Source organism: Corylus avellana, chromosome 2 (genome assembly GCF_965113065.1).
Source record: "Corylus avellana chromosome 2, dhCorAvel1.hap1.2, whole genome shotgun sequence".
NCBI classification, from domain to species: domain Eukaryota; kingdom Viridiplantae; phylum Streptophyta; class Magnoliopsida; order Fagales; family Betulaceae; genus Corylus; species Corylus avellana.
Window position 1 is genome coordinate 30,411,855 of NC_142491.1, and position 22,216 is coordinate 30,434,070.

At 38.4% G+C, this 22,216-nt stretch overlaps 1 protein-coding gene across 4 annotated transcripts in view; it reads right to left on the bottom strand.

Annotated features, from left to right (window-relative positions):
- The window catches only part of LOC132177896 (ARM repeat superfamily protein), a 30,416-nt gene extending 9,087 nt beyond the window's left edge, over positions 1-21,329 (bottom strand). For 2 of the 4 annotated variants that reach the window (XM_059590380.2, XM_088512966.1), the window contains exons 1-14: positions 21,256-21,329; positions 20,565-20,711; positions 19,386-19,460; positions 18,525-18,640; positions 16,275-16,389; positions 14,328-14,456; positions 7,908-7,955; positions 7,374-7,564; positions 7,070-7,266; positions 6,673-6,965; positions 5,779-5,928; positions 5,321-5,686; positions 5,041-5,190; positions 4,235-4,310 (exon numbers count right to left, since the gene is read on the bottom strand). In XM_059590380.2, the coding sequence (XP_059446363.2) occupies positions 4,235-4,310; positions 5,041-5,190; positions 5,321-5,686; positions 5,779-5,928; positions 6,673-6,965; positions 7,070-7,266; positions 7,374-7,564; positions 7,908-7,955; positions 14,328-14,456; positions 16,275-16,389; positions 18,525-18,640; positions 19,386-19,460; positions 20,565-20,690 (2,032 nt within the window). In that variant the 5' untranslated portion in view covers positions 20,691-20,711; positions 21,256-21,329. Of the gene's footprint in view, positions 1-4,234; positions 4,311-5,040; positions 5,191-5,320; positions 5,687-5,778; positions 5,929-6,672; positions 6,966-7,069; positions 7,267-7,373; positions 7,565-7,907; positions 7,956-14,327; positions 14,457-16,274; positions 16,390-18,524; positions 18,641-19,385; positions 19,461-20,564; positions 20,712-21,045; positions 21,116-21,255 lie in introns of those variants that run through there. The other 2 variants (XM_059590375.2, XM_059590386.2) reach the window with 2 other exon arrangements.
- Positions 21,330-22,216: the final 887 nt, after the last annotated feature.

Sequence of the window (22,216 nt, forward strand, 5' to 3'; positions counted from 1 at the left end):
GTTCCTTAAAAGAGCATGATTGAACATTCTCAAGTTCTAAACCCCCAACCCTCACTCAAAGATGAAAGAGCAAACCTTGGACCAGCTAACCAGGTGAAATTTGGACTCTTCACCTATCCCACCTCATAAGAAAGCTCGATGGAGCTTCTCTATGCGGCTTGCAACACCAACAGGAAGAGGAAAAAGAGATATGCCATTTCTCCCCAAATCCACACCTCAAAAAATGCAGTAAGAACTCCCCGTTGAAATGATCATAGGCCTTCTCAATATCTAGCTTGCAAAGGACCCCTAGTTCATCACATCTAATCCTACTATCCAAACATTCATTTGTTGAGCACATGAATATAAAATTTACCTAAAGCTCTCTCTTCCTCCAACCCATCAAGAACACACAATTCTTCCGAGAGAGTTTTTATATGGAACACCACATTACCAAACACCTGCTCATCCCAAATTTTTAAATCTACTTTCAAGGCCTTAAGCTTTTGAGCTAAAATGAAGCTAGGAGAGCCTTAAGCAATATGACGGCCACCACTACCTCACCTTATCCTTTAACCACATACTCCCCAACCCCCCCTCCCTTCCTCTCTTTCTTAAATACCACCACAATCAAGGAGAATGGGAAAATGATCTAAGCACAATCTATGCAGCCATTATTCGAACAAATCAGGATACTTAGCTTCCCATTTCGGAGAAACAAGAAACCTTCAATTCTTGACCAAGAGGGGGCGTCCCTATTATTGGACCATATAAAAGACCCCCTTACAAGACGAAGATCCATGAGGCATGCTCAAAAATAAAATCTAGGACAAAAACGAGCTTCACCTGATCTTTCACTAGGAAAACAAGCGACGTTAAAATCACCTCCAATGCATCATGACATATTCCACCAACTAATCAGGCCAGCCAACTCCTCCCATAAAAACATTCTTTCGCTATCAAAATTAGTAGTCCCATAAACCCCCACGAAAGCCCAAACAAAGCCATCTCCTACATTTCTAAATGAACAGGAAATGGAAAACTCCCCGACACACTCTTCAATCTTCTGCACTACCATCCTATCCCACAAAAGCAAGATTCCACAGGAGGTCCTCTAGAAGCTAGGTAACATCAATTCATATGTTGACATCTCCACAAGCTTCGCACAACACTGCTGGAAATGAGCTCCAGTTTAGATTCCAGCAAACAAATAATGTCCACCTTCCACCGTCTAAGGAGATTTCTAACTATCAATCGCTTGTCACCCTTATTCAACCCTCTCACATTCCAAGATAGCAACTTGGGCTTCATTAAAAACCATTTGCAACCCTCCCCTTTCCCCAACCACGGCAAGCGCTACCATTGTTCGCATCATAATTAATGGAATAGGATAACCTCCTTAATTCTCTTTTACTTTTTTTTTCCCAAATTCGAACAATAGCCAAAGGGCTGCTCATAATGACTCGCTTCAATGACCGTAAACAAGGCCAAGAGCTCCTCTTCAAATCCCTCGCGTGAAAGCCACACATAATGGTTGATTTCCTTTACTTTTTGGAACACCCATGCTCAAGGCAAATTCCCTACTTTTTTCTTCTTTGTAACTATTGGACAAAAATTCACCTCCTTAGAGAATATATCCACCTCCAGACAAGGACAGGTTACAAGGGCGTCACTCCTACCCACTGCCCCCACAACACCCCAACCAACTCAGTAAACCCCCAAACCTTTATCCTTTACTTTTTTTGCAAGCACAACATCCTTGCACAGCCTCTTTGGAAGAAAATAAGTCTGGCAAGGGCCCCCGCTCACCCCCCTTGGCAACAAATGCCCACTCCAGGTTAGCCAGCAAAGTGCTTGACTTGGAAGAGAGCACCCCCTCAAAAGGAAAGCCCACAAAAAAATTGGAGACCTCTTTCACCTTTGAAGATAGAGAAGCAAAACCATCAAAACTGCTTTCTTGCCAGACCCGATGAGAGGCATCTCCCAGCCTACGATCAATGCCACTAAATTTCACAACGAAAGCCTAGAAAAAATGGGTAATAACTCAACCACCTCATCAGCGATATCTGATGGGAGAGGAGGAAGAACAATGTTCATTGACCACAAAATTGGAGAAACCAATGTGAACTGAGGGGTTCCAGCTGCCGAGGAGTCTGCCAAAGGAGTCTGTAATACACGCTCTGCAACCAACTTGTAAACAACCACAGGCGAGTCCACCAAAGAGCCATTAGCAAACTGAAGGGTTCCAACAACCAGTGAGTCCACCAAAGGAGTCTGAAACTCGCTCTACAACCAGCTTGCGACAACGATTGCCGTCTAGGCCTCCAGAGAGCCACTAGCCTGAGCGGAGGAGAAGCTCTCAAGACCCGATCCAAAACCCGACTCTTTACTTGAAACATGGTCCTCCCCAACCAATTTCATTCATAGCCCACTTTCAAAAGGGGCACAAGAGTGGTTTTTTTATAAACTTCTTAACCACAACTTGGCCTTTAACCTTCGAGATTGGGCTTTTAAACTTGGGATGGGCCTTAGAACCTTCTAGCAAATATTCAGGCCCTCAATAACACACAAAAGAGCCCGGTCTACCTCCTCTTTAATTTTTTCCAACTAACCTCTCCAAATTCGAATCTTTCCATAGTTAATCACCATGCCACCCTTTCTTTCCTCCTTGTCACCAGCTGCAGCACGAAAGGAGGTACTAGCCGAACCTCAAGTAGTGATCTTCTGACCTAGAGTATCAAAGGCGCCGGTCCTTGCACGGAGCATGGTATTTGCACTACCCAATGATACAGACAGTTGAGGCATTCGCACCGCCTTCACTGTCACTAAAGTACTTCCTTCTAGCTGCCCTACCTTGCCCACTACCTCCGGAAACAATTTTCTACTCCCTCTTAACACCAACTCCTTGACCATGGAAACTGACAGAGAGCCACTGAAGTGGTGTCACTCCCCATGCCTAGAGAAGAACCAAAAAAACCCACCACCTTTCCCAACTCAGCGGCAAACATTTTCCATCCCTGCCGTTCTCGCCTCTCCAGGATTATGATGAGACCTCTACGGCCACCCACCACATACTCCGCCACCTCCAGATATCGGCTTGATCTGTTAGAACTTCTCTGGACAATGAAGGCCTTATTCCCCTCCCTAGATGATTTGATGAATTTCATAACCTCTAACTTAGAAACTAGTGTCTCCATTTTGTTTTTAAGCAAGACAACATTAATTTTTCCCAAAAGCACGACACAGGAAGTCCCTCGTCTTCTCTTAACCAACTAAAGCACTAACCCCCCTTCAACCACCGAAAGCTCAAACGCTCTAGCCCCTACGTAAAACCAACTCATGTAGCCCATCGGCAACAAACTCCACCAAATAAAACAAGCACTCCGACCCCAGGGGAGACACAAAAGATGAAAATCAGCATGCACCTACACGCACCATAGAGAGGGAAAAGAGAAGGAATAGTCACTCTCAAAGTAAGAAGGTCCCATCACTCCTATCAATGAAAGAATAGAGAAAGGGTGTAAGTACTTAGAGAAAGAGTTTTTAGAATAGAGTTTGATTTAAGACGACCTCAGATATCAGAGACAACATGGTACCAGAGCTCAAAAGATGCGGTGCAACCGCCTTTTGCAGTCCATCACCATGATGTTTTCACCTTAAGTGCATCCAGAGCTAACCAGGAAGAACTAATCCCCAAAGTGACTCCTCCTGTGGCCACAGGTAGAGTCAAAGTCCTTCTGGATTGCACAACCTAGCATACGGGGGCGTAAGAGTATGCAAGACTGAAAGAGAACTTATTAGATATTTTATTAGAGATATTTCAGAAAGTTCCTTTTTTAAAAAAAAAAAAAAAAAAAAAAAAAGAAATCGTATCAGAGTTTTGTAGAAAACTATTTCTTTAATTTGTGTTTTCTTACTGAGATTTCCAACTCACCATTTTCTATTTTTGTATTTCACAAAGGTTATAGACGAAGTAGCTGGCCGGGATCATCATTAGAGTGTACGCAATATAGGGAATAAGTGCCATGCTGGCATGCTAGAAAGCTATTGTTTTATTTATTTTTGTTTCTCATACAGTTAATTTATACTTTTTGATACTTTTCAACATTAGTATTACTTTTAAGTTTTGCTCTGGTTTATTGTTGGTACTCTTTACCTTCTTCCTTTGCTAATCTGAGAACACTTATTCCAGTACTTTACCTTCGTAGGGTTAGGGGGTGTGACAAAATATCTTTTAATCATACATTCAGCTTACCTTCTTGATCCAGAGAGATGCTTCTAAGGGAGAATGCCAGCTGGAAACATCTTACTAGAGCTGGGTGACTGGAGGTCTGTCAAGAGCAAAATAAATCATCACACAATTTGAGAGAAAGCCTTTGAGTACAAAACTTCAAAAATACATTTCTGATAGTAACATGCCACTATAATTAGTATTAGATGGTGAAATAAACTTGACATGTTCTGTTTCTAGGGAAACTCCTCTCCAGAGCTCTTCGTTCCATAATCCAAGTCAAGAACCAATCTACTTCTCAAATCACTACTATCTACCAGCTCAACATGGATTCCCATTTCACGAGAGTTTTGGTGGTCTTTATCATCAAGATGACCAACCACATGCGAAATTGTCTACTTAAAGTTGTAGGCCTAGAAAAACAGAAAAATGTACTGACATGACAGGAAGAGAATCTCATCAGGTTAATTCATGATGCAGGACCGACAACCATCAACAATAGGGTACCAAAGTGTTCAAAAGACCATTGTGCGCTGGAAATCAATTGGAAGTTATATGCTGTCCAACCACCAAGTTGGCTAAAGTATTGAGTGCAGGGTAAGCAGATTGTATGGATGCAATATATTTACACAAAACTTGTATTCTCCACCAAGTGACAAGGAAGATTTAAAAATTTACATATAAAATCAGAAATTTATTCTCCACAATAATCTAAAAACTGGAGAGGTGAGGGAGTTACGGAAAATTGAGAAGTATAACACTAAAAGCATAACAAGGGCAAAATAAGAAATAACAAACCATAACAGCATGCTCAATGTGCAAAATCTGACCTTGGATCGGGTAAAAAGCAAAGCAATGTTATAAGCATGGGCCATTGCCACAAAATTTGCAGGGGTGTTTTCTGCAGATGTTGCCTGAACCCAAATTGATGAAAGCAAAAGACTGATTTGGTGACTGCTCAACCGAAGGCAAGTTAGCTCCTGGGCATTTCAGATGGATAAAATATTTCAATAAGATTAAATAAGTACTCAGTATGACAAGTAAACTAAAATGCTAAATCATGAATTATTAACCAGGAACTTCAGTAAGATATGAGTTGCAGTTTCATACTGTTTTTCCATCAGTCAAAGCATACTTGAAGTTGTAGGACTGATCACATGGTGGATCAATTCCAGACTGTTTAAAACCCACATCCGATATTTGAATTACTTCATCCCTCAGTCCAACATTTGGGGGTTCTGTGGCATCTTTACCTTCATCCTGAATGGAAAAACTTCCACTCCTTACCGTCTGTGTTGTACCAATTGATGAAAACCTAGAAACAGCTTGAGAAGTTTCGAGATTCTGGTCTAAACAAGGGCAAAGAAGGGATGGCATCAGCACCATGGAGAAAACACTGTGTGCCCCAACTCGTGTTTGAGGGTCTGGATGGGACATTGCTAGGAGCAATTGATGAAACAGAGCTTCAGGGAAAGCCTGAAACAGGTCATAAGAGTCACCTCAGAAACTTGAATAATTCTTTACAACATCTCAAAATAGCAGAGTACAGCACATCTAAGGGCACTTGCCTTCTTCTGATACGAGACATTAGGTATGGAAGAGATAATCTTCGCAGTTTGCAGTACAGCAGAGATTGTTGTTCTAGCCACAAGAGTAGTTGCTGGGATATTCTCAAGCACCACAGCCATCATATCAAGAATGGGTCCCGCGTCTCCAACCTGTGTTAATCAAAAATAGGCTTTAGACTAACTATGATACAACAAGAATGATTCTCACACCTAACCAAGCCTGCCCCCCCCCCAAAAAAAAGAAAAAAGAAAAAAGAAAAAAGGTGAGGGCTCAGGAGAGAGAGAGAGAGAGAGAGAGAGAGAGAGAAGGAGAACTATTACTGAACTGTATCTATTTAATTCACTAGTATTTGCTTGTGTGAATAAACAAAAAAAAGGCTATAGTGTTGAGAAAGGTAATTGAGAGTCATGATGAGTAAGATTACATTCAAACTTAGATTAGAAACGGTTTGCTTATACTGGGATGCTGCTTAATTGGATGAGATGAATAAAAGTGTAAAGAACTACGACTTGCTTATCAATTTCAGGAGTTCACAACTATCAGACCAACAATGTGTTATGGAACCGACCACCCAGTCATTCAAATTAATAAAAGCTCAAATAAAAAGAACATGGTCCAGATCTAGAAAAACTTCCACATATCAAATTCAAAATGATCTGAATTAAAACATGTCATGACTTTCTTAGTGTTTTTGTTTCAGTATTCTTGAAATTTTTACAAAATAATTCACATTTATCTGGATGTTTTTTTTATAAGTGATTGGCCCCAAGAGGGGGGAAAATGGGAAATTCGAACTAATAACCTCCGCTTCATAAGAAATGGTGCCCAGCTAATTGAGTGTAGCCCTTGGGATTTCCATTTATTTGGAATACAATGGCAAAACAATTACAAACCTTAATTGACAGCTGTGAAAGGCATTCTGCTAGAGCCAAATGAAGATCAGTGTTCCATTTATCTGTAGCACCTCTAGGACTGGATGCTTCTGATAAATTTTGCAGGCACTTCCGTAAGTGTTTGATCAGGTCAGATATTGCACCAATGATTGCGACTGAGGCCTGCTGCTTTGCATTTTTTGCAAGTTGTGTGGTGACATTAACAATGTTTATCTGTACGAGAGGTTGTTTGACAACGTTCTTATGATCCAAATGCTTGACCAGGATAGACAATAAGAGATGGGAGTTATCTCCTGGAGTTTTACAAAAAATATGAAAAATATCAAGTCTGCACAAATGATTTATTAGAAAAATAATTTTTGAAGGAAAGATAGAGCATTAAGGATCCAAGTGTAACCTGATTCCTCCAAAAGTGACTGGAAATACGTCAAAACAGAAAAGGCAACTCCTTTTTCTGGGGACCAATGGTTATCAACATCAAAACTATGGAAAAGGGGTTCAAGTACACGACGCACTGTTGTGGCTTCCTTCGCCAATCTGGCCATATTATGCAAGCAAACCCTTGACCAGTAAGCAGGACTTTTGGAATTATCCCTGTGAAATTGACAAATGAATGCAGTGAAGTTAGGCATATTATTTATTTCTTAATAAAATTAACACAAACAAATGAGTTTTTGAAAACAAAAAATGAAAAGCTTTACTTTGTGGAGTCCAAATGAGGATTAGTCATGATATTCGGCACCGAAGAAACCATCTTACTGATATTGGGGAAATATGAACCATGTTCTTCTTGAACCCACGGGTCCTGAGACTCAGAATATAGTCCATCTTTCTTTGCATTCTTGGAGTTAATTTGGAGATCCATGTAGTTATCCAAGGTGACTGATATAATCTATTTCAGAACGGATAAAAAGTAAAAATGATTTCATATTGATACAGAAAGCCAAATGCCACACACTTGCACTGTACTTCAAAATAAAACTTCCGATTTTTTTACAAAAGATTCACAAAATTTATTATTTATTATTTTAATTGGTTAAGGCCTTTGCTTATTATGTCAAAGGCATTGATAATAAAAGCAAGAAGAAAAAAAGGGCCGTGATACACAGCACGCAGCGTGCGTGGCACGCTCGTGTAAAAAAAAATTTATTTATTTTTTTTTAAAAAAAAATTTACACTAGCATGGCAAGCACGCCAACGTGCTGTTTTGCTTCACCCAGAAAAAGAATACTCACATTGTCGAAGTCCATTGAGATATGGGAGTGCTCACCCATGAACCACACCTAGGCACAATATTGTGGAGACAAAACAGAAATCAAACAGTATGGAAAAAGCTTACATTAGAATGTATTAGCCAATTGACCTTGGTAAAGAAAGTTACAAGTGAAAAAAAGGTAATATCAAATACCAAATATTTTTTTTGAATGAATAATAATTTATGGAAAGAAAAAGGCAAAGCCATCATACACGAAAAGTATACGACAAAGACAACCACCCTAAAGGCGTCTACAGTCTAAAATATTAACAAGGTCTAAAAGATTCAAAGAGAAGAAATTAGGAACATAAGCTACAGCCCAATCAAAGAGAGATCTCATAAAATAGGATTTTAAACAGAGCATGTTGGACTCATAGTCCTCAAAGAGACGCCGATTCTTTTCTATCCAAATGCTCCACATTAAGAATGCGGGAATAACTTTCTAGACAGCCTCTTTGGGATGTCCCCACCCAAGGAGTCTTACAACAATGTAACGACTCTAAGATGTTGCTAGGCATAAGCCACAAAACTTCGAATAAGCTAAGAACCAAGCGCCAAAGTTCACTTGTGTACTCACAATAAATGAGGAGGTGATTTACGGTCTCCTCATTTTTTTTTGCATAGCCATCACCAATTTACAAGAATGAACCCTTGCCTTATAAGATTATCAACCGTGAGGATTCTATCCAAAGTCGTTGTCCAATAAAGAAAGAAATGTGGGGTGAGGCCTTAACCTTCCAAACACTTCTCCAAGGGAACAAATTAGGGTTTGCAATCAGTAGAGTATTATAATAGCTCTTCACTTCAAAGCCGTTATTGCTAGCTGGGGTCCACAACATTCTATCTGCTTCCCCTGGATGGGTTTTTGACAAGTAAAATAGATCAAGGAAAGAGTCAAGAGATTCCAACACCCAATTCTGAATTGCCCAAGTGAAACTTGGATTACAATTGATAGAAGATCCGGAGGAATCCAAGTAATCTGACACCAAGGCCTCTTCGTCACATGCTATCGAATAAAGTTCTAGGAATGAAGACTTCATAGCAGCTTTTGCGCGCCACACATTATACCAAAATGCGTGATCCATCCCCAACCTTGACGGAAATGAGGTTGAAGAAATTTCCCAGCCATTCCTAATATTCCTCCAAAGGCACAACCCATAAGGCCCTTGAACTTCCTCTGAACACCAACCCTTTCTCTAGACACCATTACTTCTCAACACTTACCTATCTCCTCTTGCACAAATCTCCAAAGCCATTACTAAGAAGAGATTTATTGAACAACATGATATTTTTGACTCCCAATCCTCCTTTTGCAACTGAGGAGCAGATAGCCTTCCAGTTCAACATATGAAATTTAGACTTATAGTCTTGTCCATCCCAAAGAAAGACTCTTTGAAGACACTCCAATCTCCTAGCTACGTTGGCTGTTAAAGGAAAAATGGACAAAAAATATGTAGGTAAATTGGATAACATATTCTTGATTAGAGTTAGGTGAGCACCTCGAGAAAAGTAGATCTTCTTCCAACTAACCAATTCTTTTTCTTTTCTTTTTTTCCCATTTTCTTAACGACCCATCCCAAATAGCTTTTGAATTAAAAGAAGCACCCAAAAGAAGTCTCAAATATTTCAAGGGTAGAGAAGAGATGCTACAATTGAGGATATCGACCAACACTTCCTAATGCGAACCTCCCTTACCACAAGTAATTCAAATTTCCAAAGATTTACCTCCAAGCCCAAAATGGCCTTAGAGATAGCAGGAATATACATCACACATAATAAGTGTATCATCTACAAAACAAAGGTTGGATATTTCCAGGGGGCAACATTTTGGATGTCTACCCGATTCTTGATAAATGACCCCCAATCATAGCTCTAGAGAGCATCCTACTGAGCGCCTCCATGACAATGACGAAAAGGAGATAGAGAAGCAAGTTGTGGAGGTACAAGCAGACATCCATTTCCCCTATTTAGCACCAAAACCAAGACGCCCCAAGAGATGGAAGAGGAACCCAATTAATATGGTCGTAGGCTTTTTACAAGTCTAGCTTGCAAATAATGCCAAGAATTCCTGATTTTGACCTGTTGTCCAAACACTCATTAGTTATAAGAACTGAGTCTAGAATTTGTCTCCTCCCTATAAAGACATTCTAACCATTCAATATAAACATTCCTAACATCTGTTTCATTCTGACAGCTATGCCAAAATTTTATTAACACTTGACGTCAGGTTGTTAGGTCTAAACTCATTTTCTTCCAACTGCCCAATATTTTTAGGGATGAGAGCAATAAAAGTAGCATTGAGGCTCTTCTCAAACACCTCATGCTCATGAGCATTATGGAAGATGCACATAAGATCATCCTTCATTGTTGTCCAACAAGACCGAACCAAAGAAAAAAAAACCAATAGTAAAGTCGTCAAGGCCAACACTTTGTTACCATCCATACTAAGCAATGCCTGATGAACTTCCTCCTCTTGAAATGGTCTCTCCAACCAATATGCTTTTGCAGAGTCTAAACAAGGAAACTCCAAACCATCTAATTTGGGGCGCCAAGGAGCTATTTCATTAAAGAGATTCTTGTAATAATAATGATTGTATCATTGATCGTCTCTTAGTCGGAGAGCATACCATTAATACAAAGACTGTAGATAAAGTTTTTTTTCCTATGAGAGTTGGTAAAGCGGTGAAAAAAAAATGTTGTCTTGTGATCCCCTTCTTTTAACCAAGTTGCCTTATACTTATGCCTCCAACTAACTTCTTGCATAAGAGCAACATTCTCCATTCTTCTTTCATCTTAGCCCTCCTGACTCTCCCCTCATCTAAATGATCAAGAGAATGGATCTCCTTCAGTAAGGATTTCTTCCTCTCCCTCTACATTTCCGAAAACCTCATGTTCTAGTGTTCTAAGTCAAGTTTCAACCATTTTAGCTCAATAGAAAAAACAAAACAAGGAGTACCAAGAAATTGATATAATTCCACTATTGTCTCACTATGTCTACCAAACGTTTTGCTTTTAGCCACATGTTCTCAAATTTAAATGAGCATGATCCTCCAAACATACCTCCACTATCAAGCAATATGAAAAAAATGATTTGACAAGGGTCACGGAAGACGGTGCTAAATCAAGTTTGAGAAATTGTCTTGCCAATCCGAAAAAACTAGAAATCTATCAATCCTGGACATAGAGGGGGTCTTGGTTATTAGATCAAGTGAAGGAAACTCCAGCCTACAGAATATCCATCAACCCTTACTCTAAAATGAATTCTGAAAATTCTCATATAGCAGATATCAACCAAGACACCCCAACCCTTTTGTTCGGTAAGTGTAGCATCCCGGTCCCATATTGGGAATATGAGGAGTAGGCCACATAGAGTGGATGGTTTATAAAGATAGTCATGAGTGCTAAGTCCCACATTACCTAGTTACTAAGTAAAACTGGGCTTTATAATGAATTCTAGAAAAACTTCAAATTAACTAGTCCTTTTGGAGTGATAGCACAATTGTGGCTAGCACTTTTCACAGGGTCATTACAAATGGTATCAGAGCTACCTAGTAACACCAGGTCAGGCAGTACTAGAGCACTGCATGACGTAGCCATGACAAGGACATCAAGAGTTTAAGAGGGGGAGTTTTTAACACCCTGATCCCATATTGTGAAGATGAGGAGGAAGCCAAGTGGGTGGTTTATAAAGATAGTTATCAGTATTAAGTCTCACATTGCCTAGTTAATAGGTGAAATTGTACTTTATAATAAATTTTAGGGAAGCTCCAAATTGACTAATCCTTTTGGAGTGATAGTATAGATGTGGTTAGTGTTTTTCTCTGAGTCGTAATAATAAGCAAGTAACAATGAAGTCTCCCCCAATACACAAAGGAACTTCCCACCTACTAAAAACCCTTGACAACTCCTCCCACAAATAATGCCTTTCAAAATCAACATTGAGACCACAAACTCTTGAGGAAGCCCCAAATGAACTAGTCCAGAGCAAATTTGAATTTGCGGAAGATAGAGAAAGTGCCCACCGCCTCTTCAATGCATTCCACTACATGTTTATCCCACATTGAGAAAATACCACCCGACGTTCCCGAGTTTGGCAAAACTGTACACCATGTGAAATAACCACCCCACGAACCCCAAACAATAACAGTAGAAATCCTCTCTATTTTTGTTTCTTGAAAACACACTACTCTAGGCTTCCAAGTTTTCAATAAATTGCTAACGGTGAATATTTTCCATACGTCGTGAAGTCCTCTAACATAACAAATTATTTTCAATTTCATAACGAGATAGAAGCCTTAGCACGATACCAAGAAGGGTGGGGTTTGGGCGTGGAATCATAGTTCACTAAGCATGTCAAATTGAGAAGTTCCCTAACTCCTTTAACCTTGCTCCTTGTCTCTTCTTTTAGGGAACCCAACATTCCTTTGTGACCTTACGACTAGATTTAATAGTAGAGAACAATTCTAAAACCACATGTTCAAATCCTTCATATGAAATCCCTTGGTATTTTTCTAACCGATGCATGCGTCTCTTAACCCAGTTTGAGTTCTCAATCTAACTCGCACAGGGAGTTGAGGAGTTGAGAGGAGAATTCATGGGGGCGATACAAAGGGCGCCCTCTTTACAAGAGGTTTCGATAGTAGAGGGCTCAGGATCAGCTATGTTGGTTCCCTCAAAAAAATTGGGCTCATCCCTACCGGAAGCATGCTTAGAGCCATCCGAATCCTCTGAGAAAGACATTCTTTCACTCATCTCCAATTAATAGGGGACCCCTATAGTAAAAGACACCACAAGGAGAAGCCTACTATCAACATCTGGGAGAGAGTGAATCTGAGCAAGATGACAAGGATGAGCTACGGCAAAGAAGACAAACCTTGAAGTCCATTGCCGGTGGAGAAGACCCCGCCATTGACGTGACTGTAGCCATACTCACCATCACTATTTGACACTCTATTGTCAACCTGGAAGCGGGATTCACCATCGGTGTGTATCCAGCAAGTAGAAGTTTGAAGAAAGGGAGAACAACGTCGACCCATGAATGACCAAAAGGATCTCTCACCCGAGAAAGAGAGGTGACCTGAGAATCACAACTCGTGCCACACACCTATTACCAATCGCAGGATGTTGCCCATATTTAGGCCTTCGGGTAGCACATACATGTATGAAGCCAATTCAAACACAAAATCCTAGAGTGAAGCCGGTTAGTTACAAGAGAGAATAACTGGGCTGCGAAAGCTTGTAGATGGGTCCTTTGTTACTACAATCTCATTAGAATGGCCTTAACTGACATGGCCTACGAACTCCACTACGCTCAAAGCACTAATAGAGTTGTTGGATTGTATACCCCCAAGCCCAACCTGCAATTGGGCCTTGTGGGTATTATTTGTGTGGAATCCACATGGGAACCAGCCAAGCTCTTTCGTTTCTCGTCCACGTAGACGCTCAATCGAGGCCCATTTCTAATACCCGATTGCCTTGAGGAGTACTGAAAAAGTACTCTCTTAGATTTTGGTAGCTTCCACATAGGGAAGAACAATGTACCCACCTTACTGCCCCTCTCGTCTTATTTTGGCAATTTTCAAGTATTGGGAGGGACATCAACGATGATAACACTAGACAGTTGTGCTACTGCACTCTATGCGTGCCTAGAGGGTCAAACTTTCTGGTGTGCCACTACAAAGGCTCCTCTGGCACCCCCTTCGCTTGAGGTGGTCAGACCACCTTGCAACCAGAGGCTAAGACAAAAATCATACAAAAGTTGCATAAAAGCTCAGATCCAAATAAATAGCGAGATCAAACAATTAACACAATTTGACAAAAAACTGGAATTGAATACAAAGGTAAAACGAGTTAAAAACGCTAGCAGATCGTGTCTAATATGAGGGTACAATATAATCTAATCATATTTATCCCTATATGTCTCCACACCTAGACATATAGAATTAATTCTTGCTAACTAATGAGGTGTACCTCACATGTATCACGCCAAAAATAACTTGAATATCACTACTGTATTTAAATTCTCCTACCATGTGGATTATAGTAAGAACAAATCAAAAATATAGGAAAAAAATGATCTTTTGTCTTCCATAACTCGATCATCACTACTGTGTTTAAATTCTCCTAACATGTGGATTATAGTACAAACAAATCTAAAATATAGAAGTAAAATGATCTTTTGTTTTCCACGAGAAAAAAAAAATAAAAAAATAAAAAGGTCAGGCATACACCATAAAACCAAGTAATAAAATAAAATAAGTCCATATATACATGTATACAAATAGGTTGGGCTATCTTAACTAAGAAAAGGTGAAGGACAAAAAAAGAAAGAGCAGTGCATAGATGTATTAACAAAAGCAATTTTTGTAGGTCACATTTAATCTAGGAAAAAGAGTTGTACCATAAAAGCCAAAGCTTGTAGTCCTGCTGAACGCAAACGTAGAGCTCTTTCATTGTCTCCAACTTCTTGAGCCAAATTACAAAGTTTGGGAATGAGGCCCTCTAAGTTGAACATGTACGTACTATCAATCTACTTATATTTCAGGATGTCAGTATCAATTAACTAATGACAAACTAGATAATTAGAGCATATATGATCTATGGCCTAACTTAGACAAAATTAACTTGGCATATGTATGATCTCAAGCAATATGGGGAGCATTCAACAGATCCCTCTGTAGCATCTATCAATTCAAATCAGGTTGTATTATTTGTCTCTTTTCCCTATTCCGTGGGAGTGGCCAACAGGCTTGAGAGACTTCAGAATGAATTTTTATGGGGTGGTATTGGGAATGAGATTAAATTCTACTTAGTGAATTGGGCAAGGATTTGCACTTTGATAAAATCAAGTGGGTTGGGAGTTAGAAAACTTATTCAATTCAATCGATCCCTTTTGGGGAAGTCGTTGGGGCAATATGCTATGGATAGGGAGGCATTATGGAGATTGGTGATAGAGGCTAAATATGATAGTAAAAGCTGGGGTTGGTATTCTCAGGAGGTAACATGTGACGTCCCACATTGCCTGGGGATGGAGATGTGCTTATATGTATTCTCACACCCTTCTTGACAACGCATTTTAAAGCCGTGATAGTCATAAATCTATCAGTCTGCAATTAAGTGTGCTTATATAAGAGTAATACTAGGATGGGTGACCTCTTGGGAACTCTAATTCGAAGAAGCTAAAAACAGACAATATTATGTCGTTGGGGTGGGGCATTACATAAAAGGAACTTTTGGTGGAAACATATTAAAAGGGGGTGGGATAAGTATTCCAATTTTGTTAGATTTGAAGTGGGGGTTGGGTCCAGGGTTAATTTTTGGCATGATATTTTGAGTGGGGATGATAGTTTGTTGAAGATATATTATCTGGATTTGTTTAATATTGCTCAGAGAAAGGATGTGTGGGTGGCGGATTATTTAGTGGATTGTAATTTTTACTAGATCAGTTCAGGATTGGGAGGTAGATGTGGTAGTGTCTTTCTTTGAAAGGTTGTATTCTTTCCAACTAAGACAACGAGAGGAGGATAGAATAGGATGGAGTCCTTCCAAAAGGCGCAAGTTTGAAGTGAAGTTGTATAATCATGTATTAACTAGCCAAAATGGATCCTCTTTTCCATGAAAGAGTATATGGAGAGTCAAGGCTCCTTTGCAGGTGGCATTTTTTGCGTGGACAGAAGCATTAGGGAAAATATTGATGTTGCGATAATTTGTGAAAGAGGAATGTTGTGGTGGAGTAGTATTGTATGTGTAAGAAGAGTGAGGAGTCCATTGATCGTTTAGTAATTCACTGTGAAGTTGCAAGAGAATTGTGGAGCTCCATTCTTAATTTGTTTGGTGTGGAGTAGGTTATGCCTAGATGAGTAATTGATTTGTAGAGTAGTTGGGGAGAACATGTTGGGTGTGGTACAGTTTTGGAAGTATGGAGGTTGGCTCCATTGTGCTTAATGTGGTGCCTTTAGTGAGAGAGGAATGCTTGGAGATTTGAAGATGTAGAGATTTCGGTGACCCAGTTGCAGAAGTTTGTGATCAACACTTTACATACTTGGACATCTAGCCATCATAGTTTGCTAGTTTCTAGTTTTAAAGATTTTTTTTATGGGTTCTCTTTGCATACTCCTTGTTTACTAGGGTTGTGCCCCATTGTGCTTAATTAATGATAATGAAATTACTTACTAAAAAAAATTACTAAATAGTCATTGATGGGGTGGTTAATTTCATTAGAGGCCAATCGAACAAGTTCCCCATATGCACTAATACCGTGCAGATAGCCATGTTATTAATAGATTCATCATTTATGTCAAAATGACTCAGAACATATCAAAACTTCATCTTTCTATCCGTTATGTACCTGTCTATTTATAAAGTCGACAAGAATACTGCAGCCTGAAATCTGCATTTCGTCTTGCCGAGTTTGTTCTAAAAGAATCCGAACAATCCCTAATAAACTACTAGCAAATAGTGGCCTGCATGCATTGAAAGCATCCGGTGAACATCATCACAAATATTAAAAATTTCATGGGAAAATATGATGGAACCCTCTTGTGCTTTACTCGATTTTGACTTTTAGACCCCAGATTCCAATTTTGCAAATTTAAGACCCAAGTTTACGATCATTTGAAATCCGTACTGTCATCCAAGTTTCTTTCAAATAAATAGCAAAAAATATATGAAAATACAACTATGCTCCTCTCTTTATAAAAAATATAAAAAAATAAAAAAAATAAAAAAAGAAGGTAGGGTCATGACTCAGCCACCATGGCTGGTCATCCAGCTGCCACACCCAATCGTGCCCATGATTGGTTACCTAGCCACCTTTGTGCCTAGGCACGGGGTGAGAGACCAGTCTATCTCTCTTTCTATGTCATAATTTTGGGAAAAGTACACATACCCCCTACCATCCCTTCAAACTACCAAATTGTGTCAATGTTTCTCCTAAACTACCAACAAAATGTCAATATCCCTCTTAAGTACCAAAATACCCTTCATAAAATTTTAATAAAAAAAATTCTTAATTTTTTGTTTTAAAAAAAAAAATGACCCAGGGGTGGCTTAACCACCCCCAACACTTGGTGGTGGTGGCTAGACCACCCCTGAAACTAATGGGGATAGCCAAGCCGCCACCGAGAGTTTTTTGGGGTGGTTTCCAAACCACTCCTTTTTTTTCAAATTTATAGGGATATTTGGTCTTATTAAAAAAATTATGGTCATTTTTGTTTATTTACTGGCCTTAGGAGGGACATTGACATTTTTTTTGGTAGTTTAAAGGGGACATTAACATAATTGGTATTTTAGAGGAAACATTAACAATAGGGTCGTATATGTACTTTTTCCTAATATTTTATAAGAGAAACATAATTGTATTTTCATTTCATTTTTGTTATTTATTTGACGGAAAAAATGGATGAAGGTCTTAGATATAAAATAATCATAAACTCAGGCCTTAAATTTACAAGATTGAAAATTTGGGTCTAAAATTTAAAACCAGGTAAAGCACAAGGGGGTTTTGTCATATTTTCCGTAGTCTCATATTAAAATGGAAAAGTAATATTTCTTAAAGAAACAAGTTAGAAACCAAACAGCAGCTATCAAACAAACAAAATATACAAAAAATGAATTTTCTTACTAGAAGACTTCTTTATACATTTCCCAAGACTAGTTCCCTTTGAAGTCACATGGATAACAACAACATTTCCTGGGACTTCTCCATCTCCCTATCTTTTTTCTTCAGACCGAATCTTATATATCCTTGTTTCCATCATTTTCTCCCTTAAGAAGTTGTCATACTTCTAAGATCAGATGAAGAACCCCATCTGACCAAGGCTGATATGTATCATTTCTATGGAGTCTCCAATAATACTTTCCAAAAATTACGTTAAAAAATGGGGCATTACAAAAATTAGTTACCACAAAGTGGCCCAATCTGTGTCTGGACGTATGTCCAAACATGCTTCTCTAGAAGATTATTATAGAAATAAAATCTTCGCAAATATAACAAGGATCAATGAGTATTATAAAGCAGCATTTGTAGACATGTATAAAACGTCAAGATTCAGCACATTTTCTCTTCGTCCAGTCATAATATAGATCCTCTAAAGCAGATGCAGAAAATATCTTTATCGACTTCATAATGACAAAATACTTAAAAATGAGAAGTTCAAATGTTGAAACGTCAACATGTTATAATCTAGTCCATTGATGACTTCAGTATGATCTTTTTGCATTAGGGCACTAATAACTACCAACTTATAAGGTGTCTGTCACATGTCTGTTAACATATTTATGTAACATCACTTAGACAATTAGAGAAACAATCAGAACATAAAAGCTGCAAAAGTTATGTACTATTTGATTGAGTCATCTCTTATGTAAAACGTCGATGGGAACAATAGGGAGGCATTGGAGCCCAGGAAGAATAGTCTATGTCCCAAAAGTCTGCTACATATTATGGTTTGCCTAGTGTAGAATTTTCTTCATCTAGTGCGTCACATTTCCAAAATCTTCTGCCCCTGCCCCTCAGTTGTTGAAAAGATTGCGTGTAAAATAACACATTTCGTTGAGATCCCAAACAAATTATAGGATTAAAATAGATCAAACTTACATCTGCTCCTTACACGACGATAGCAATTTCCCATAAATGCGCAACACAACTTTCAATGATCCAAAGTTCTCATTCCGCAAATCCTTGTAACATCTCTGCTCTAGCTGATTGGTAATCTGTGGAGACAGAACACTGACCGCCATGAGAATGAAGCTAAAAGATGCCCCTTTTTTCCCAGATAGGTAGGCATTTAAACCAAAACTACAACTTGACAGGCCTGGTGGAAATTTCAAAAGTTCATTTTCTCCGGCAATCTTCTTCAATTTTGAGGCAGACATATTTTCCATTATAGCTTATCAATTACTTCAAACAATTGCTGTAAAAAAAAATTGTAAATATTCTGGCATGATATCATAACTCTTCTTATAACAAGTTCGGCCACAAATGGAAAAGAAAGCAAAATGTAAATTCTTGATTAAAAACTAATCCACTAATTGAAAAACAATATAAAAGTGTAACTAATGATAGCACCAGCATATAGCAAGCCTAACTGAATCTTTGTAAAAATGTATGGGTTGATGAAGATGAGATTAAACAGTTTCTTTTCATCAAAACTAATGAAAGAGAATATCAAAAACTAAAAATATACAATTGAAAGCTATAATATTGCCCAAATTTCTTTAGGGGTGGATGTTGCCTTCAACAGTTTCACTTTTCTAATTTTCTAGAATTTCTGGATTTGCGTTCTTCTTCTTCACCCCAATTGGGCATCTCTATACTCCATGTTTACTTGAATTCCATCCCTTTCCACTTTCTAATAAGATTGAATTACATATAAAAAAGAAAAGAAAAAAATTGAACAACATGCAAAATTAAAGCTTCTCAAAAGAAGAAAAAAAGGAAGAAGAGAAGAAAGTCTACCTTGGGGATTCGCAACGGGTTCTTTGAAGCATATTCACAAAGTTTCCCAATTTTCCTCTCGTTTGGTTCAGCATCCTGCCATGTATAATTAGAGAACAATAAGCATATCCTGAGGCTCTTTTTTTCTTTCTTTAGCTTTTCTTGAAATTCCACGCGTTTTGAAATTACACCCCCACCCCCACCCGAAGTTCAAAAAACTCTCAATTAAGGGTATCAAACTTTTAATTTCTTTCAATTACCCCCTTCTGTTAGGATTTTCTATTAAATCTGGTCAAAATATCCTTTTTTTTTTTTAATTATAAAAAATCCTAAAGATTCATGAGTTTAAATTTTTTATAAAAATATATATTACAATATTTTTTATTTTTTAATAAAAGAAAAAAACTGAGGTATTTTGAGAATTTTGACAAGATTTAACAAAATGGAGTAATAAAAGAAATTGAAAGTTTGATACCCTTAATTTGGAGTTTTTAAACTTTGGAGTAGTGTCAAAACAAGTGAAAGTTCAGGGGGGCTTTTGTAATGTTTCTCCTAATAATAGTATAAGAACTCAGCAATAGCAACAGTAATTAATGTTACAATGGCTTCCACACTTTCATGGATGGGGAACAGGCATCACTGACATATATGATAAATCATAGCAAAATAAACAATAAAACTTAATTTTAAAGTACAGATCTAACTTATCATTACTGAAATAATTGCACCAGGGGGGCTTTTGTTCAGGGGGGCTTTTGTAATGTTTCTCCTAACAATTGCACAAGTGAAAGTTCAGGGGGGCTTTTGTAATGTTTCTCCTAATAATAGTATAAGAACTCAGCAATAGCAACAGTAATTAATGTTACAATGGCTTCCACACTTTCATGGATGGGGAACAGGCATCACTGACATATATGATAAATCATAGCAAAATAAACAATAAAACTTAATTTTAAAGTACAGATCTAACTTATCATTACTGAAATAATTGCACCAGCACTAAATACAACCTTAGATTTGCTAAGTCAACCCTTCTTCCAAGCAAGCAAAAAGATCTTACTTGATGAGAATAGTTGAATACATAAAGAGTCATTGAATAGCTACGCAAACTCAAAAGTTTATCATATGAGCAAATATCAATGACAAGCATAGAAAGGATATGAATTGAAGGAAATGGTACTAAATTAGCGGAAAATTCACCTTTAATATATCAGAGAGCAACTTCTTGTACCGTTTCACGGGCTGTCTTGACCTTGCTCGCATCGAAGGACAGAAGAAACAGAGGTTACCGCAGGCAGGCACAACCCGCCTCGACATAACCCCCATTTTCTGAGGAAACACAAACCCCTGGCTCCGAAAGTCAATATCAAAATTCAGATTAACCATTTCTCATAACTCACAGACCCACCTGATCAAAACAACTTAAATGCTCAAAACTATCCTAGAATTCTGTTCTTTTGGTGCTTTACAGAATTGGGTACCGGAAAAGTTCAAAAACCCAACTTGAATTTGGCAGATTCCAACAGTGCAAATGTGTACCAAAGTTTTCAAGAATCAAAAACAGTAAAGTCCCAAGAACCCAGATTAAATTAGCAGATTTTACAGTATATGAACTCTACAGAAATGAGACAAAAATTAAATTCACCGAATTGAATCAAAACTTTCAAATTCAAAGACATACCCACAAATTCAAGTTATGGAAATTCAACTTTCAGGCACAACCAAGGCCCGAGACCGCGATCTGGGCTTGCCTGAAAGCCATAAATGATACAAAAAGCGGTTCAAAAGATTACTAGAACAATTCTATAAAAACTCTTAAGAATTATATTGCATAGATAAATAAACAAACAAATTCTCAGACATTTAATTGAATTTGATTAAGTGAATTTACCTCAGGAAATTGCCAATAGGGGGAGAGGCTTGGAATATCCCCTCGGCGTTTTTCCTCTTGCTCTCTCTCTCTCTCTCTCTACATCAATAGGAGAAATTTTCCATTGAATTTCGATTTGTAAGATAAAAACTTCATGCTAAAGTCACGGGAATGTGTAATAATACGGGTGACAGCACTGACAGGCCCTCTAGTGAATTTTGTCGCTGTCTTGCAGACCCGTCATCATGGTCACTTTGGGTCCACAGATGATCCAACCATTTTATTTAAGTGCACGGTGGAGATTAGGGCTGTGATTAATGGTTCGGAAAGGTGGCTGTGAGTTTACTGTGCCCCAACCAGAATATGACAACTAGATGTCCAGTTGTTGGGGCAGCACCTGTTAGTGCCAAAAGCCCCCCAACGGTCCCGAGATTTAAGGGCGAGTGCTTTTCTGATTGCTTGACAGATATGTCCCTCAACTATTCACCTTTTGACTTTCTTTTTCCATTTTTTAACAAAGGCAAGGGGGAAGCCAACTTTTGTCTTCTTTAGCCACATCTAATTATTCTCCTTTTTCATGGTTTTGTCTTCAAGACAAGGCGGCTTACGAGATAACACTCAAAACTCGACTATCATAAATTTGATTCCACCTCACTTCTTTGATAAATGAGTGGATCATCAACATAAAAATATGTATGATATAATGATGAGTTTATTAGTGTATTCGCACTTTTAGTATTGAGTTTGCTAAGTGTATTCTCCACTTAATGCTGGGTTTGCTAGTCGTATTCCTTCTTCAAATATTGGGTCATTAATTGTATTACCCTTGCTCAAAGGGCTGAGCGTCGGTCGGTAATGTCTGTTTCGGTAGAAAATTTTTATTTTCACCTTTCGAATCGACAATGTCGGTAAAGTCAATTATTTCACCGACTTATTCCGCAAAATTTTATTTTATTTCGCATTTCGAACCGAATTGCGGTCG